Raw genomic sequence first — 19,975 nt, 5'->3', positions numbered from 1 at the left:
TACCCTAATTAATCAGCTAAATCTGCAACCTGAGTAAGCTGTGAAAATTATATTCTTATTCATTGTGCAACTCTTACTACACACCTGTCTTGGTTGTGGCCTGCTTTCTTTTGACAATGTTTTCATTGTGCTCCAAACGTGCAAGATGACCCCTTTCTCTCATTCCCTGGAAAGAGAATGCCTGCCTTTTTGGGAGGTACTTCAGCAGTGCAATGTGAAAGACCTCCAAAGGCCCTGTATGCAATAAAATAAAAGGGAAAAGCTCCATGCAGCAAGAATCGTTCCCTTTAATTTTTCCTTTACACTGTATCTCCTTCCTGAAACCTGAAAGAATAAATTTAACAGAAGTTTGGTCACCTCACAACAGCATTTGTTTATTTTTTGTTGTAAAGTACAGCCAAATCCCATCCTTTTATCTGGAATATATAAATCACTCTGTGCTGCAAAGCTCTGGACATGATGTGTGAATGGGGAGGGCTGAAGAATGGTGGAGGATTATGTTTGGGAGTGTGTGTACAGTGAAGGCCTAAAATACGTACCTTTCGCTGTATGCCAGATGTCAAACTCATGCTGGACATTGGGGAATTCTTCCCTCATGACCTTACGCATCGATGTGGAGCGGTCCGTGATCATGATCTCCTTCATGCCCCTTTTGAAACCGAGTGGTTCCATGGCAACAGAGCTGCCGGCTTCTGTAGACTAGAAAATAAAGTTTAATAGTTACTTGAATTGAATAACAATTTTCACAGCAACAATTGTAATTTCATATATTTTTATTTTCCAGTGTTAATCTTTTATTTACCTGCAGCAGTTCTGTATGAATAATCTCCTTTGTGTTGCCAACATGAGGGTGTAATAGCAGTACTTGGCACTGAAACCTAGCGTGTCACACCGGCCATCCCCTGTCAAGGGTAGCTTCTTCCCATCCTCCTGTTCTAGGTACACTCTGGCCATGATATATTTTCTATGTTCTTGATACAGGTCTTCAATGGCAGGGTGCAAGTAAGCCTTCTGCATCTCATAGAATGTATTCTCAGCGATCATTTGTACATTCAGTTTCTTGCACCAGTCCGACAGGTCCATATCCCTTCTTTTGAAGAAAGGAAAAGACCCTGTTTCTTGTGCCTCGTACAGGCCTCTGTCACTTCTTGATGTTGATGTTAAGATTTTAGCCAAAACCTTAGCAACTCGTCTTGAAAAGATTCTTCCTGTCATCATATCGGAGGAACAGAATGGCTTCATCAAAGGGCGCCAGCTGTTTTTCAATGTCCGAACACTTTTAAATGTAATTTTCTCTGGTCATTCCGCCTCAACGCCCGAAGTTGTTATTTCGCTCGATGCTGAGAAAGCATTTGATCGGGTAGAATGGCGATATCTTTTTGAAGTTCTACAACAGTTTGGCCTGGGGAACAGGTTTATTTATTGGATTCGACTTCTGTATACCAACCCTCAAGCAAGTGTCCACACAAATAATTCCCGTTCTAAATATTTCACATTATCACGTGGTACTAGACAGGGCTGTCCCCTCTCCCCCTTACTTTTCGCTTTGGCCATAGAGCCCCTCTCCATTGCTTTAAGATCTCTCCCCCACTTTCACGGCATTCCTCGTTCTGGCATTGACTTAAAATTGTCTCTCTATGCTGACGACCTTCTTTTGTATATATCGGACCCCCTGACTACTATTCCGTCAATTTTATCATTACTGGAGAGATTTGGCTCTTTCTCAGGTTATCAAGTTAATCTACTTAAAAGTGAATGCTATCCTATAAAACACCCTAGCTTTACAACTCCAACAGTCCGATATTCCTTTTAAGCTCAGCCCCTCGGGGTTTAAATATTTAGGGATTAATGTGACCCGCACCTTGCCTTCTCTCTATTCTGCCAATTATGTCCCTTTGGTTACCCAGCTTGGACTAGATTTCAAGCGGTGGAATTCTCTTCCTCTGTCATTGATAGGTAGGATTAATGTGGTAAAAATGAATGTCTTGCCAAGATTTATTTTTCTTTTCTATTCTATTATACAAAAAATAGCGACATCGCCATAGAACCGCCCACAAAGCTACTTGTGCTTGGCGCTTCTCACTTGCGTTTCAGACCGTTAAAATAGGGCCCTGGCAGTCACCAGGATGATGCAAATGAAATGGGTTTTCTTTGAAACAATCAGGAAGTTTAGGGTGTCGGCCACCCATCAGGCTGATTTATTCACAGCAAGTTCCCTTATAGGGGCCATAAAAAATAAAGACGAGAGGAAATACACATAAAACTATAAAAAATTGAATGTAGGGACAAGAATAACATAAAACTGCTCAATATGCATTTGCTTCCACAACACATACACTATTATACTGTACACAATTTGTAGCATACCTCTCTGCTTGAGAGTGTTGCTTGAGAAGTAGACTGGCCTTGGAATTGATCTTCTGATCCCACTATCCCAGCAGCTGAAGCAATCGGATTCTGAAATATCACCATAAAGACAACAGTTATTACTAGTATAACATTAGATTCTATCTCACTGAAAATGATGTCGTTTAAAAACATGTTTTGTTTGCCTGGAGAACATACGATTATAACAGCGATAAACAAAGCTGCTTTACTTTGTTTTTGAACAATTTTAGCAATTTGCCCCAATAGCAGCTATTATTGTGTACTTTGTAAACAGAAATATAGTAGAATATTACGACAGTCTTACCTGTAGGCGAGTGCGTTTTGCTGGGGAGGTGCATTAGAAGCCCCAGCCTGTTAAGTGATCTGGGAACGGGCCCACAGCGAAGACGGACGGAACAGCAGTTGGTTTGAGAGCATGCCTCATCATGCCGAAAAGATTTACATCATAATCCTCCAGTTTGAAATGGAGACTGCACATCATTTTTCCTTTTATAATTTCCATACCGGTGTCTTCTCCAATTGTGGGGTTGTTAATCGCCAGCAGCCATAGTTTGCAACACTGATCGACTTTCACTGAAAAAACGTGAAAACTTACTCTTTGTCCCATCCTCGTCTTTTCGGTGCAACCGGGTACCCAACAACCACTGGGCATCATTGCGTTTGAAAAAACGAGAGCAATTACAATTAGGGCATTTAGCAGACGTTTTTATCCAAAGCGACTTACATCGGTTAATACACACATTGACACACCGACAGCAGAGTCAACCATGCAAGGCGACACCCAGCACGCCAGGAGCAGTTAGGGTTAAGTGTCTTGCTCAGGGACACATCAACACTCTGGGGATCGAACTAGCAACCTTTCAGTTACAAGTAGTCAACGTATCACGGGGATTTGTTTACACAAAGTTTGCTCGCGCTGACACTCGCGCTAGGACCATGGGTCCTTCCCCCTCTAAACGGAAACAGGCAGGCGGTGCAGCGAGCGCAATGCACTGTGGTAGTTGTAGGATTTCTTACTTTTGAGCCAGAGAGACACTTTCTGCCTTTTCTCAGGATAGGATGAACCGATTTCAAATGTTTTGTCGTAAACTAGGGTCCGCTGGCTAGGAAATATAATTGCCCTCCAAAAGGCAACTTGGAATATCTTTCTATTTTCCGCAGTTTAGAATGCAATAATAAGTTACTTCTGAATTGAACTTGACTCGCTTTTTTTTTTAAATCGCTGTCTTGTGTCTAGTTACGTCACTCTGAGAGATCCGCATGGACAGAATTTGTAGTGACACAGCTTATAACCTATTCCTGAAAGCAATAGACCAAGCTCATTGATTTAACGAGGCAGGGTTATTTCAAACAATTAATTAAGTTATCATGTGTGAGGTCATTCCTCCTCCTGAGTGTGGTTCCTATTTATGTCTAGTGTGCCCCTACTGTGTACCCCTATATATATATAAATATACAATTATTTAATTATAATATAAGTAGATCATGTAGTTATTATCGTTATAACAAGATCTGTATCTGACCATTAACAATCCACTTCCACCAATCCAATCAACGAAAAGGGTTGTAACACCAACTAACACAGTGTAGGCCTACTTTTTCTATGGGGAGTGTGGTTCAGGTATAACCAGACAATATTAAAATATCAATCATATAAAAAATAGGCTATACGTACAGCATATCATACATTTGACATGTATATAGAGTTAGGCTATAGATATGGTTATAGGCCGAATTCGGTTAAAATTCAGCCTCTGCTGGCCCACAACTATCGTCTCGTTGTCGTAATACGCTTTATAAGCCATGTTATAGCCATGTAGCCTTTTTCTTCTTTGTGTTATCATTACATCCTTTCTCGTTACATCAATATGCCTAATACATAAATAAATAAATGTATGTATACATTTATTTATTATATACGGAGACCACAAGACCTATATATAAATATGATCTGCTGGAGTATCCATAAAAATTGGAGTATCCATAATACAAAGCATTGACCCCTCTCTCTCTCTCTCAAAAAAAAAAAAATCTGAGAAATGCTCTCATTCAAAATGCATTGGTTTACATTTTGTTCTGTGGAAAATGAAAAAGTCTGAGAAACGCTCCCATTGCCATTTCATGTCTGTGTATATATATATATATATATATATATATATATATATATATATATATATACAGTGGGGCAAAAAAGTATTTAGTCAGCCATCAATTGTGCAAGTTCTCCTACTTAAAAAGACGAGAGAGGCCTATAATTTTCATCATAGGTAAACCTCAGCTATGAGAGACAAAATGAAAAAAAAAATCCAGAAAATCACATTGTCTGATTTTTTAAGAATTTATTTGCAAATTATGGTGGAAAATAAGTATTTGGTCACCTACAAACCAGCAGGATTTCTGGCTGTCACAGACCTGTAACTTCTTCTTTAAGAGGCTCCTCTGTCCTCCACTCGTTACCTGTATTAATGGCACCTGTTTGAACTCCTTATCATTATAAAAGACACCTGTCCACAACCTCAAACAGTCACACTCGAAACTCCACTATGGCCAAGACCAAAGAGCTGTCAAAAGGACACCAGAAACACAATTGTAGGCCTGCACCAGGCTGGGAAGTCTGAATCTGCAATAGGTAAGCAGCTTGGTGTGAAGAAATCAACTGTGGGAGCAATTATTAGGAAATGGAATACATACGAGACCACTGATAATCTCCCTCGATCTGGGGCTCCACGCAAGATCTCACCCTGTGGGGTCAAAATGATCACAAGAACGGTGAACAAAAAATCCCAGAACCACACGGGGGGACCTAGTGAATGACCTCCAGAGAGCTGGGACCAAAGTAACAAAGGCTACCATCACTAACACACTACGCCCCCAGGGACTCAAATCCTGCAGTGCCAGACGTGCCAGACGGGTTTGCTATCGACAGCGTTGCCAGATTGGGCAGATTTCCCGCCCAATGATAATTTTTCCAGCCTAACGTGGTTAAAAGTAGCCCAATTGGGTGGGAAATCTGCCCAATCTGGCAACACTGCTCAACAACCAGGGATCCTGCTTAATGGTTCATAGCGCAGCACAAATAGATTTTTGCGCGAATCAGACCCCTTACGGTCACACCTACTCAGAGGAGGACTTTCCTCCTCTCTCCCATTGAAACCCATGCTATTCACCGGCCGCCAGTACTTTTGGGGAAATGAATGGGAGTCAATGGAGGCTGAGGGAGTAACGTCCTCCCTGAATTAATTGTCAATAGGCGATGCTAATGTCCCTTTACCCATGGAAACGAACGTTATATATTCAAAGGCATTAAAGTAGTCATATTTAAGGGCATTAATTCATTACAGAAGTCTGGACAATCTACATTTTTAATTCTCAACAATGTTAAGGAGGATCTTCCTCAAAGAAGAAGCCTGCACTGTTATAGATATATATATATATATATATATATATATATATATATATATATATATATATATATATATATATATATATATATATATATACATATATATATATATATATATATATATTAGTGCTGTCAGTTTAACACGTTCTTAATGGCCTTAACGCAAACCGATTTTAACAGCGTTCATTTTTTTGTCGCGCGATTAATGCTATTTTAGCTTGGCAAACGTTGTAGTTTTTTCACCTGCTGTCTAGCAACAACTATTCACGTTAGAAAAACTACAACACCATACCAGATCTAGCAACACCGGAAACAAAACAACAAGCACGGCACACAAACTTCTTGGGGCAAGCAAGGGTACGAAGTGGGTGAAAAACTCCTTAAAAGTGTGTGTGTGTTTGTGTGTCACACTGTTCGAGCCTGCACGAGAGTTCAATGTTGTCATTAGCTGTTACGTCCTTCTGACCAATCGCAGTTCAATGCCCACCTGGGCTGTACCACTTCGGGAGGGGCCGCTCACACACACACACACACACTTTTACTCTTTTAACTCTTTTAAGGAGTTTTTCACCCGCTCCGTATCCTTGCTTGACCCAACAAGTTTGTGCGGCGTGCTTGTTGTTTTGTTTCCGGTGTAGCTAGATCCGGTATGGTGTTGTAGTTTTTCTAACGTGACTAGTTGTTGCTAGACAGCAGGTGAAAAAACTACAAAGTTTGCCCAGCCAAAAGAGCATTAATCGCGCAATAAAAAAATGAACGCCGTCAAAATTGGTTTGCATTAACTCTGTTAATAACGCGTTAAACTGACAGCACTAATATTCAAGGATCCCTGTGAGACTAGGTTGACTCGGTCGTTGAAACGGGGATCTGTTTGTGTGCAACGGAATATGAGTGTCATTAACTTGCATTGGAGCAAAATTAAATGATTCTGTGAGGCCACCACGGATTTTGAGTTAAGCGCCCTTGGTTGACTCGGTCGTTGAAACAGGGATCTGTGCAGTGGTGTAGTCTACGTGATTCGCAGGTATACGCCGTATACCCACTAGGAACGCTCCAGGATTTCCATATACCCACTTAAAAAATGTGCACGGATACGTATCAATCGTTTTGGGACAGAACTTTTAATTCAGTGTTTATTTTTCGCAAATACCGGTTGGGTGTAACTGCAATAAAATACTTTTAGCAGGGGAAGTTATCTCCTACATTCACCAGTCATAAAATTCCCCCTGCATGCTCGCGCTCTGCCCTGTCTCTGTTACGAAGCAGGGTTGGGGTGGGGTTGTGTGTGGGTGTATTGCACGTCATGACCGACTTGTCGATCTGATTTCCAGCAATGTTAAAGAAGTATTTCTAGAAAATGTGACCATGTACAAACATTCACGTATCATGCCGGAATGGTTTAACAGCTCTACTGATGTGTTTTGTAACATCCCAAATACCCCTGATGTTTTGTTTTTAAACAGAGACAGAAGGGAAGTGCTCCTACTTGAGATAGGCTGTGTGTTTGATCTGTACATGGAAATTGCTTTCAACGATAAAATCGTTAAGTACCAGCCCATTCTGGAAGTACTAAGGGACCTAGGCTACCAATGCAAGCTAATAGTGTTTATTTTTGGCAGCTTGGGGCATGTCCACAACCGTGTTTACAGTGGGTTAAGGCTGGCAGGGCTCTCCAGCAGAAAATCTAAACATTTAGCAAAGTTCTGCTCCATATCAGCAGTGATAGGCAGTCTGGCCGTGTGCGCAAGAGATGTTTTTGGTACCCTTGAACAAAGACCTATCTTATCTCTGAAATATTTGAATCCTGTCTCTTGTAATGTGATTGGTGGATTCAAATAAAGAATTAAAATGTGTGTGTGTCCAGTCCTCCCATATTAATATGTATACCACATAACAAGTAGTCAACAGAAGACAATGTTTTAATCCCACTGTATATCTCCTTGTTACTTTTAGATGAGAACCCCTGACCAGCCTTTCGGACTGTGTCAGGCTAAGGAATTTAAAAACAGGCATCCTTGGTTAGAGTGGAGGGAAAGAAGGTTAGGTAAATGTCAGCCAACATGCAGTTGGTATACACAATTGAAATTCATAAAGTTAATTAATATGCAAATGAGAGTATAGCTAATTCAGTCATTTTTAAGGTGCAGTATCAGACTTTTACAAAATTAAATTACTGTATGGTATGTTAGATAACAAAAGTTAAAGCTATAATTAGAGCAATTGAAAGAGTGGAACATTAATCTCCTTTCATCTCCTTCTCATGCATTGGTTAGCCATGGTTGTAAACAGTTCATAAAATTATTTTGAGTAGATTTTGACCTTGTTGTAAACAGCAGGTGCTATTGCTACTATAGATACACAAAGGACAGCTTGTCATTTTTGCGTTTTATTTGTTCATACTATACTGTTATTAAAATGGATAAGCCTATTCAGCTTTCCATGATGTTGATAATCGTTGCACTCTTAAATCCATGCAGCGGGTTGTAGACCCCACGCGTTATTGATTGTGGTGCGACACCCCATAAGCGCCACACACGTACGTATACCGGCGGGACGGGTGTGTACGAGGCTGGGAGGGAATCATCACAGTATACACACTACAATAAAATAGACTACACCACTGGATCTGTGTGTGCGCCACGGAATATGAGTGTCATTAACTTGCATTAGAGCAAAATCCATGGCCATATCACAGACAATTTAAGGGATCCCATGGGGCCACCATGGATTTTGAGTTAAGTGCCCGGGGTCGACTCGGTCGTTGAAATGGGGACCTGTGTGTGCCACGGAATATGAGTGTCATAACTTGCATTGGAGCAAAATCCTCGGCCGCATCACGGAAATTGCAGTGATTCCGTGAGACCACCACGGATTTTGACTTAAGCACCCATGGTCATTTCACAGATTTCTGTGAGACCAGGTTGAATGGATTAGAGCAAAAAACATTCATTAACCTCCTTAGAGTGCTGAAACAGTTCCTCTCATGTAGTCATTGTTAGAATGGTAGTAATGATGGGGATTTATATTCATAACTCCCTACTTCTATAACTTCATGTCGTCAAACAAAACATTGCCCATCTGATCAAATGTGAATAATGCTTTAGAAACGTTACCGGCTGTGGGCCACAATTTCAAGCAGAGCAACTAGGCCTACCAGTTTACAACTGTTTAAATTTAGTCCCAGAAAAAAAATATCTACAGATCCCTGGTGAAGAAGCAGGCTTCAGCATGAGTCAAAGCCCTGTGCTGTCCTCATTCCCGCTCACTGCAGAGGAGGTGAAAATTAATGACATCCTCCTCCATGTTGGATTCAACATGCTCCCTTTAAGTGGATCCATCTGGGAAATTCAAGTGTGCAGAAAACCTGGCTCCACTTTCCAAACTTTTGAATTCCACTTCACTCAAAATCCTCACATATGGAATTCACTTTTATCTTATTAATGCATCAACTGTCTCACTCTCCTTTAAGTGCAAGTGTAAGGGCTTTCCATCTATTTGCACCAAAAACTTCAGGCAAACATGTCAAGTGGTTTCTAAAAGTAACAAGTCAAGATTTAGAAGGTAGGTCAATTACTCTTCATAGCTCTGATAATGTCCTTGATTCATCAACCATTTAGTGAAGTCTAGGAGGTACGGTAAAAGGTTTGCCCTAAAAGGATATTCCCCTTAATAAAGGCTATCGGAGGATATAGGCTGCCAATACATTCTAATAAATGTAACCTGTCATAAGTAAATCCAACGATTCCTTAAAAAATACTAAGAAATTGTGCTTACCTTAAAGATGCCGACCCAGTCTTTCTGATGAGGTTTGATGAACTGTGTTAGGGTGTAGTGACACTCCAGGGCAGCATGTGGCAGGTAGCTCTTACCCACATTTTGAAAAATGACATGGGCAAAGTTTGACATGTCCATGTTGTATTCTGTTGATGTTTTCTCTTGAAGAGGGTTGTGAAACACTCAGCAGTGGCTACAGAGAAATATAACATGACAGAGCAAAAGCAGATAACATTATCATTATTGTGCAATAATAAACAACCCGTATCTGAGAAACTAGTAGGGTAAACCCAATTAGGATGTGTCAATGAAGGGTCTGGCATCGGACATAATGCTTCAGCTGAGGAAAATAAAATGTTACCATGAAAACAACAATCCAAACCTATAAACATATTTAGCCTATCCTCGCAAACCAAGGTCAGCAATTTATCACATCATTCTCTAAATATTGCAATATAAATGACAGCTAGGCCACAAATGCTATTGCAAACCATTTTTTCAAAAGATACTGTTTGTTTTTTTCATAGTTAGGTTCAGGCCTTGATTCTTCAATAATGCTTAAAACAGGAATAAATAACAAATACAGAAAAGCGAATTGATTTACATTCTATATTGTTAACTTACATCATGTGGATAACTTCCACATCGGCATGATGTAATAACAAATTAAATCGGCACAATAATCCTGATTGTATCAAGCTTATTGTGCTGGTTTAATTCAGTAGTTGTTTAATAAATCTTAGTTTGTTTTACAAAGAACAGAGCGTATCATTAAGTCCTTTCATATCAAAAGTCGTTAAATCAATGAGAACAAACACAGGGGTTGAACAAAAATAAAACCCTGGTAGGTAAAAGTAAAATCAAAACATAAACTATGTTATTCTATTATCTAACATTATTAATGTAGCCTATGTAGTATGAGAGCTTTAAGTCATTTTTTACTGTATCAATATGGCACTAGTAGTATTAAGTTAATTCCCATAACGTTACTAACTTTGTGTTAGGCCCACAGGGCTTCAAGCTTTAGACGCACTGGGCCCTGAATGCCCATCACTTCTTATAGGGCGTATATGAACGCATATGTCCTGTCTTCTTATTGTTCTGTTTTTCATATAAATCCTCAGGTTGTAATGTTAATAGTAATTCATTTATTTTGTAACTATAACTGTAGCTGCATTAATGGTTAGGGTTAGGTAAGCCCTAGCCTGTTTGTTAAGAGAGAGCATCGTTTATCTTAACATCCTGACATCGTTGATGACAACTACGATGAACAAATATTAATGCGATTTAATCCTCAACCATCAGTGTTTCCTGAGAACACCGGTTCCCCCTTGTAATGGGCTGGCACTGTGTCTCTATGAACTCTGTGTTACTCTGTCTCAATGTACTCTGTCTCTATGTACTCTTTATTACTCTGTCTCTGTGTTACTCTGTCCTCCAGAAAGATATGACCAGCTGCTCGACAAGATTAGCCATCTAGCTAACGACCTAGTTACATTAAATAACCGTCACATCTGATAGGAAATAAGCCTTTAGAAAAAAACACTTTACATCAACATTAGGCAAAATATGAACTCACCACGTTGTCATGTCTAAATGTAGAGGAAAAACCGAACAAATCTGCCAGAATAATTGTCTACGCAGTTCTGTACTTTCCAGTCCTCTTCCTGGAATAACAAAACATTACGTCACTTCCGGGTAAAACTGGACTCCCAAAGGTTGATCTATATTTAATTTAAATTTACATTCTTCGGTCGAAAACGTTATGAATGTTGTTGGTATACATTTAGAAACCGTTTGAATTGAAATTTAAATGGTAATAACTTTACTGTTACGGGTGTATTTACAGGGGACACCGTACGTAAATTCATAATTGGTGTACAGAAGCTTTAAATGAACGCGCTTATAAAATGAGTCGGTATACTGTAATACAAAATCATATTTTAGTATGTAGACAGCAACGTGTCGTAATGTACGGGCCAACCCAGACACGCCCTCTTACCTCATTGGCTCTCGCTGTGGAGGCTGCCGTGCTGTGATTGGTGGGGGTCAGATATATGTCCGCCTCTGACGTCAAGCTGAGGTCAAGAGGAAGAAGCATGGCGGTCGCTCTGAGAGGGTCGCGGTACCTGGGGGCAAGGTTTATCAAACATGTTGGATTTGCGTTCGGTAAGGGATGTCAAACGAAGTGTTTCTACAAGTTGCAATGCTATGCACCTATTGAAAATTATAACATCGTCTTTAAACCTATTTTTACGCGTGCTTTCTCGGTTACCTGATATAACGAAGAGTATGCTTTTGTACGTAACGTACGTTAAACGTGGCGAAAATCTTTAACTTTGTTAAACTGGGCTCTTTGGCGATATGAAAATGCCAGAATTAGTGTTTGACTGTCGTCTAAACCAAAGTTGACCTATGTTGACTGCATGACGCGCTGAAGTCATTCCATTCCGTCTCCTGTTGTGTGGTTAGGGTCTCTAACGCTTGGTAGTGGAGGGAATAGGATTCTACATATGTACGCTTTAAACCAATATTTCCGGTGTTCTAGACATGAAACCAGTTGGTAAGGCAAACGGATCGAGCATTGTAGAATGTACATTGTACCCTCGAAAATCTGAATGCTACGTAAAGTCAAATGAAATGCAAAAACTCGTTATACAATGTAATTTTAGCAGAATTATTTACTGCAAGTAAATAAAGTGAAGGTGCATGATTAGCATTTAGATGACATTGATCTTGAAGGGCAGGCATTAAGCGTTCAGTAATACGTCAGAAATACGGAAGGACCTTGTACTACATTGCTATTAATGGTTACAAACGGCTGGCAATCTACTGTCAAGGTGGAGAAATTGTATTAATATTCGACGATATTATCAATATGATGCTGTCTACTGCAAACTTTTTGTTTGTATGTTAAGTGTCAACAAGATCCATGGCTTCAAAGACACAAGTGGGATTCATTGGACTGGGCAATATGGGAAACCCAATGGCAAAGAACCTGCTGAAACATGGATACCCAGTCATTGCTACAGATGTGTTCCCAGAGTCTTGCAAAGAGTTGCAAGAGCTAGGGGCTCAGGTGAGAACTTTTTAAATGGCTCAAACACTTCTAAAGCATGTAATGTGTGATCTGTCCTCATGATGTGCTCTTGTTTGTTCTTAGATTCTGGATAATCCCGCTGAAGTGGCAGACAAGGCAGACCGCATCATCACCATGCTTCCCTCCAGTCCTAATGTTATTGATGTGTACACAGGGCCCAATGGCATTCTCAAGTACCCCTTTTTTATTACCTTAATTTAGTTATGTTTAAGTCCAAATGTCACCATTACATCAGCTGTATGAAGTTGATGGGCGTTTGGCTCAACAGGAAGGTGAAGAAGGGCTCCCTGCTGATAGACTCCAGCACGATCGACCCAGCGGTGTCTAAGGAGATGGCCTCCGCAGCTGAGAAGATGGGGGCTGTTTTTATGGATGCACCAGTTTCAGGAGGTCAATCTTTTTTATTTATTATAAATATATTTTTGCACACCTAAAGGATGCCTTAAATATTAAGTATGCGTTGGCCTGGTTAAAGAGATTCTTTGAAGATTGCAGAATGGCTCACTAGAGTTCAAGGTAAATATGTATTCAGCATATTCATTGTTTTCATTTAATATTGTAACAAGTTCTAATAATCCTTGAATATTCCTATTCTGAACAAAATAGTTCAACCCTAGAGAGATTTGTCTCTTAATTATTAATCAAATTAGACACCTATTAGAATGGATAATTATGTCTCTCTCTGTCTCTGCACACATAGCATCAAGCTCTTAAGGAATAATGCACCCTTACATAATATTATAAAACTATTTTTTTGTTCTTACTCTTGAATAGTTCTTGGAAGATTCTGTAACATTTAATAAATAATTTTGAAGCTTTTGAACAAAATGTATAGGTCGTCATTCTAAGGCTTCTAGATAGCTACGATTTCTATTGAACTCTATTCCCAAATCCCTGTTTGAGGGAACATGGATGGATGCCCTTTATTAAAATATTATTTAATAAAAAAAGGGCATCATGATGAACCATATCTCCAACCTCTACTATAGTGCTGTGAAGCAACAGTGCTGCGTTGTTTTGCTAAGTGGGGAGTGCTCCACCCAACGCACATAGTGTTTCTGACACATGCATGCCATGTTTTAACTCATTAATAGTCAATTTGGAGTGACTCATTCCTTTTCAACTGTAAATAAAAAAAAAACCTGTTTCAGCTTTGGCTCCTAGCTCTGAAATGAGGAAGGACAAGTTGGTTTTGCCAACCTTGTTCAGTATAGAGTTTTCTTATAGCAATTTTGTAGAAGGAAATTTGGCACACATGGTGGCATTGCACTGTGTATGAGAAGCTTAGCCCTGAAGAACGCACCCAGACAGACTGTCCACACACCATGGCAATAGCCTTCTTGGCGTCGGGCCACTTCATCTTTGCACTTATGTTACAAATAAAATGGGATCCAAGTTAGGAGTTGAGTAGAATGTTCATAATCTCGTTTGCAGAGGCCTGCAAAATAGTAATTTATGCCTGTTCTTTCAGATCTTGGCTATTATTTAAGGAATTGTGACAAAATGGCATTCAATTAAATGAATGATGGCCACTGGCAATGCGTAACCCATTTCTGAAGTGTTCAATATCCAGTTATCCACGACTCACACGTTTTATTAAGCAAACACTCATATATCAATAGGCATTAGCTAATTGAGGTTGGAGTGGAATATGAGGAAGTGTGAACCCTGACATCTGAAACCTTCACTTGCTGTTGCATTGCACCTTTTCAGACCTGGGACTCTCAGAACTTTGCTGCACTGAACTTTGAATTGGTCTATTTTAGCGTGTTTAATAACTGCTCCAAGGATCATTTGGGATTATGAATGTCATGCAATGCCAAATGACCATTTCTATCCAGTCCGACAAGATATGTGGTGCCACATGTCTCAATTATTGTATGTTGGAGCAAGGCTTGGATTAAATATCCCTGACAGTGAAATGGGTTTGCTTTGGGAAAAAAAGTGGAAAGGTTAACATGGTCTGCATTAAATTGAGATGTTTTTGTTGCAGGGAAGGACCGCACAGATTGAAGCGTCCAACATTAGAAAACAAATCCACAACTCTTGGCTTTCAGACTTGCTCACTAACTTCATATGCTGAAAGTCACACCACAATGCATTGCATTTCTTAAAAAAAATGTCTCAATTTAAAATAAAAATGGATGAGAACCATCTGAATTTGTACTCAAAGCAAGAAAACTAACATTGGTCCAATCATTGATATTCCTAAAGCAGATTGTATGTTAATTTGTCAAGAAATTGTTTGTGGAACTGGATTTGTTCGTAAAACAGGCAACAAATATCTTGTGTTCAAGTTTTATTTATTCATAGGAATACTTGGAAAACATAGGAAAATCTGCGTCCAAAATAGACAGCAAGTGTAAAAAAACAAGCCCTTCGAGCTCAATTAAACCGATATGATTTTGTTTGTATTATGGAGCTACACAGATTAACTGAAATCTGTGCTGTGTGTGTGCTTGGCGCTTAAGTGGGAAGAACAGGGAACAGTACAGTAAAGCAGCTGATTGTGTCTCATCCTCAGCATCATTGTCAGCTACCTTAGCCAGCTAATTTAGTATGATTTTTATTTTATTTTTTTGGCAAAAAACTAAATGTTTGGTGTGATTTGCTCAAAACATCCTGTTTTTCCCTTTCCTTAGGTGTGGGAGCTGCCAGTTCAGGGAAACTGACTTTTATGGTGGGAGGAGCTGAGGCGGAGTTCACTGCGGCCCAAGAGCTTCTGAACTGCATGGGAGCCAACGTGGTGTACTGCGGTCAGGTCGGAACTGGTCAGGTAAGAGTCAGCATGATGGAGAGGATCTGACTATTTTATGGGAAATATACGCACCTATAGATTCACTAACTCATTTTTTGTTGTTGTTGTAGGCTGCCAAGATTTGCAACAACATGCTGTTGGCTATTGGAATGATTGGTACTTCAGAGACGATGAACCTGGGAATCAGGTGGGCTTTACTTCAGTAATATTTCCTGATCTATATGATCCATTTAACCACATATACCACTGGTGACATGGCCCTTTCTCCAAACCCCTCCAAAATAATTTGAGAACAGACTAGGCCTTGATCCAAAACTACTGGCCAAGATCCTCAACATGAGTTCTGGTCGCTGCTGGTCCAGCGACACCTACAACCCTGTCCCCGGGGTCATGGAGGGGGTTCCGTCGGGGAACCACTACCAGGGGGGCTTCGGCACCCAGCTGATGGCCAAGGTCCGTTCATTCAATGTCATGAAAGGAACAGGATTTTTGTCCACTTGAATTATCTGGAATTATATTGTTATTTGTGACCCCTAGTCCAACTTTTTATCAAAACTCTGCAGAGATATCTAGTGTAGTAAAACGGATCATGGTATAAATATTTTTCTGAAGTCTTCATATTTTTCATGTTTTATTATGATGCCAATTATGAGCTGTTACCCTACATCCAATATGTTCAATAGTAAAATCGAAAGGTTGTTTATTTGTCTTTTCTAAATTCTGTTTGCCTTGAAATGTCCATCTTTTTCCACACTCCCTCTCTCCCTCCAGGACCTGGGTCTGGCCCAGAACACAGCCACCAACACAAAGACACCGGTGCCCCTGGGGTCCTTAGCCCACCAGATCTACCGCATGATGTGCGCACGGGGCTACGCCAGCAAAGATTTCTCCTCGGTCTTCCAGTTCCTTCGCGAGGAGGAGGGCCAGTAGAGAAAGCGAGACTCCAGCCAAGGCCACTGCCTTAAGAGGCCTAGCCCTTTTCTGGAAGATGGGACTGTTTTTACCCAAAATACTGTTTCTTCATGTCAAGATGAGAATTGAGAAAGAGGAGATCTCAAACACAACCATGTGAGCCTTCTTCCACGAAAAACACTCCTTTCCTATTTTAAACAGTGATTTCAGAGGCGTAAGGAGGATGTCCAAAGCGTCTGACAGCAAAGCTCATGTGACAGCATTTCTGTGTCTCCAAAATGGAGGAAATTTTGGTGTTGAAAATAAACTGACAATATGTCATTGTAGATTAGATGTTTTGTTTATGACTTTGCTCTTTTTCCTATTGTTAATGGAATTATTTTCTGTTGACATTGGAATGGTTACTTTGAGATTGATTAAGTCATATCGGTGTTCACAATAAAGTTAGATAGCATAAACTTAAACTGGGTCTTGTTCTAAACAAAGGTAACTTGAATTGGTTTGCTAGAACCATCAAAATATTATCTTTCCAATCTGCGCATGCATTGTAATGTAGTTGAAATAATTGAATAGGCATTACAATTAGAGCATTTGCTTCACGTAGAAGTAATTTGTTCAAACAACTACACAATTGTGTTTAAATTGTTAAAACAATTTACTATTTAAATCTCATGAGCAGGATTCTTCTGTGAGACGGATAGCCTAACTAGTCTGGGATTAATAAAGTAGGTCTAAATCTTAATTTAAACTAGGCATGGTTCCACAAAGCTTTGAGATAATCGTGTTAAATAACAGCAAATAATCTGTAGGCCAATGAAACGATACAATCTGTACAGTGGTTAAATACCAATGAATTAGTATGTATCAAGCTATTGGGTTTATAGTGGGTCACCCTCAGTGGACCATACCATTCCATTTTTTTCTACTTAAAAAGAATATTAAAAGCTTCATAAAACCGTTCCACTATAGAAAGTGGACATTATGGGAGAGGAAGCAAGCCCAATCTAGCAGAGGGGGCCACTCAGGGGCCACAGTGCCACATACAGCCCATAACGGCCTATTAACCACTGTAGACCGAGAACTGTCTCATCTGCTTGGGTGGTATTGACTCTTTGGGTATGAAGTCTACATTTTTCATAATTGACACTGAACCGGCCATCTAATCTGAAGTAGGCTAGGCCTATGCATAACGTTGAAGTTTAGAATCAACTTTGTTTTAAATAATAAAAGCAGGCTGATTCTCTTTAATCTCTGGCTGCTGAACACTGAAGCGCACCACGGCCAAAATAAACTCTGAAACGATGATGCGATAAAAGTCCAGACCAGAACAATTACTGAGCCTCTGAACCGTTCATACGTTTAGTGGGACACTTTGCCCTTTTTATTGTAGACATTTCGAATTCGATGAACATCAAATGTTTTACAATTTTAAAAAAACAACACAAAAAGGGATCCAACATAGCACTACTTTAACATTGTTCTTCAACATAGATTAGATTAGATCTCAAAGGTTAGAGCAGAGGGACTATTGGAAAACTGGAGGCTGAGTTTCTAACTTCCTAACCGCAATCGAAACAACGTTGTTGTGGTTGTTATTAACACAGAGGCCTACCTATCTTCAGAACAATTTAGTTTTTATCCATCATTCGGGCTGTATTAGATGTTAGGATAAAGATGAACGAAGGGCCTCACAGATTAAGGTGCCAGACACAAATCCAATGGCAACAATTATCGTGTTTTAGTTCAAATATATTAAACGATGTAGGCCTATTTGTTTCTATTTTAAAACATTTTATTATATATAATATTAAGGTATTATTAACAATATCTCTCTCCAATTCTCTGTTGATGGTATTTCTGTCTGATGCTCTCAGGATAAAGATTTACTTTCATATATTTGAGATTAATGTTGATATTTTTGAGTGGGACTCGTATATTTCATCTATAGGCCTAGCAGGACTTAGTGGAAGTTACAGCACCTGTATCAACACACTCCTCTGAAGCTGGGAGTGTCCTGAGAGACAGTTAGTGGAGAGTATGGTTGGCCTGGAGGGGCTGACGGGTCTCCTGCCCCCCGGACAGCCTCCTAGCCCGGCCCAGCCAGAGTCAGGGCTTGACGGTCTTTCACAAACCAGTCGAATCTCTACTCTTTGTTTATTTAAAACGTGGGCCATTGCATGTGAAGTCCAACATTACATTACAAACGCCTTGGCCTACAAAGCAATCTATAAGGGAAGTAGGCTACGGGTTATATTTATTTAAATAATCAAGGGGTATTATAGGCTATTTGTTTTTTTGCAAATAATAGCCTAATAATATTATTATTTTAAGGTGATCGCTAGTTCTTACGTTTTTTTATTTATTTAAGAAAGTCGAAACACAGCTTAGTTTAGAAACGAGGCAGCACAGATGTAATAACTTATATACGCTAAGGCATTTATAGACAGATGTAGTCTTTCGGGAGTTAACACATTCTTCTAGACTTAGGCTCGGCTGTTGTATATTGTAGGCTAATTACATGTCTAGGCCAACATTTTAGTAGTATTTTCAATTAAAACTTTCACAAATGGCTATAGGCCTCATCTCAGTGTTTGGTGTTCATCTCAATTGCATTGCGTTTATTTTCTAAATAAACGCCTTATATTAACTTGCATTTAAGACTAGCAATCCTGATTTCAAACCCTTTTTATTGATTATTTTATTCCTTTATCCCTCTGAATTTACGCACAGGCCGCACGCGCGTTTCGACTTGTTTAAGAGAACTCTTTACCGCTTTGACGGGTCTGGAGAGCCACCATCAGACGGCCAGGGTCCATCCTTGACCTTGACCTCCAGGTGGGTCTGCGCTATGGGGGATAGCTGCTGAGTTGGTGGTTGGCTTAAAATATTTCACGTTTGTTGGGTTATTTTCTTGAAACAATGTGCGTATACGTATATACAATTTCACTATATAGGCTAGGCCTAATTGCCCAATTGATGCTTGTATCATAGATAATTGCGAATTTATTTGTCTCTCTAAACGAACGAATGAACTGAACTGAAACTAAAGGCAACAATTTCACCAATTTCTTGGGAATTCTATTATAAATCTGCACTGACTCATTCCACATAAACTGATTAAATAGGCCTACACGTATTTGTAATTGTAACGTTTCGACTTTTAATTATGAATACATAATCATTATTAGATTAGGCCAATGATATTGTATCCTTAGTTACAAAAAATATGCAGATATTCCATGGTGCAGAATAGGTCATAACCTACTTTATTAAAATTAAGATAAATTCATATATACTAGTTATTTTGTTAACTAAGGAGGCTCACTATTTTGATGCCAGCTGTATTGTACTTTTGAACAACTTAAAATATATTTTATTATGACTTTAACATGTTATATGTTTGTTAGTATTTTGGTTTAAAAATGAAAGAAACGACCTGAAACATAGCTCCAGCCTGATCTGCAGGACCTGGGGTCTCGACGTGTAGGCTCTCTTTTGCGTATCACGTGCTTGGCCCCGACCAATAACCTTGCGATCTTAATGTACCCAGAGTTGGTATCGGTTACTCTCACCGATTCCGTATCTCTGTTCAGTCGAGAGTTTTTGAAAAAGAACTGGCCGTTTAGGTGTAGAGCATGCT

The 19,975-nt window shown here is 39.6% G+C and overlaps 2 protein-coding genes across 3 annotated transcripts in view; one reads left to right on the top strand and one right to left on the bottom strand.

Annotated features, from left to right (window-relative positions):
* The window catches only part of tax1bp1b (Tax1 (human T-cell leukemia virus type I) binding protein 1b), a 31,183-nt gene extending 19,938 nt beyond the window's left edge, over nt 1-11,245 (bottom strand). Inside the window, exons 1-2 of one of the 2 annotated variants that reach the window (XM_079751909.1) lie at nt 11,145-11,245; nt 9,566-9,758 (exon numbers count right to left, since the gene is read on the bottom strand). In XM_079751909.1, the coding sequence (XP_079608035.1) occupies nt 9,566-9,703 (138 nt within the window). In that variant the 5' untranslated portion in view covers nt 9,704-9,758; nt 11,145-11,245. Of the gene's footprint in view, nt 1-2,367; nt 5,847-9,565; nt 9,759-11,144 lie in introns of those variants that run through there. The other variant, XM_079751908.1, reaches the window with a different exon arrangement.
* A 377-nt stretch (nt 11,246-11,622) lies between these two features.
* Nucleotides 11,623-16,784, top strand: hibadhb (3-hydroxyisobutyrate dehydrogenase b; the record flags this gene model as incomplete). The annotated part of the gene is made up of 8 exons (XM_079749143.1): nt 11,623-11,734; nt 12,484-12,644; nt 12,729-12,838; nt 12,934-13,055; nt 15,308-15,441; nt 15,534-15,610; nt 15,720-15,876; nt 16,195-16,784. 8 exons carry the CDS (start codon nt 11,623-11,625, stop codon nt 16,351-16,353), a joined length of 1,032 nt encoding a protein of 343 aa, XP_079605269.1. The 3' UTR covers nt 16,354-16,784.
* Between the last annotated feature and the right edge of the window lie 3,191 nt (nt 16,785-19,975).

Source organism: Pollachius pollachius (genome assembly GCF_949987615.1).
Source record: "Pollachius pollachius genome assembly, chromosome: 1".
NCBI lineage: Eukaryota > Metazoa > Chordata > Actinopteri > Gadiformes > Gadidae > Pollachius > Pollachius pollachius.
Note: the sequence above shows the minus strand (reverse complement) of the source record. Positions and strands in the feature narration are given on the sequence as shown.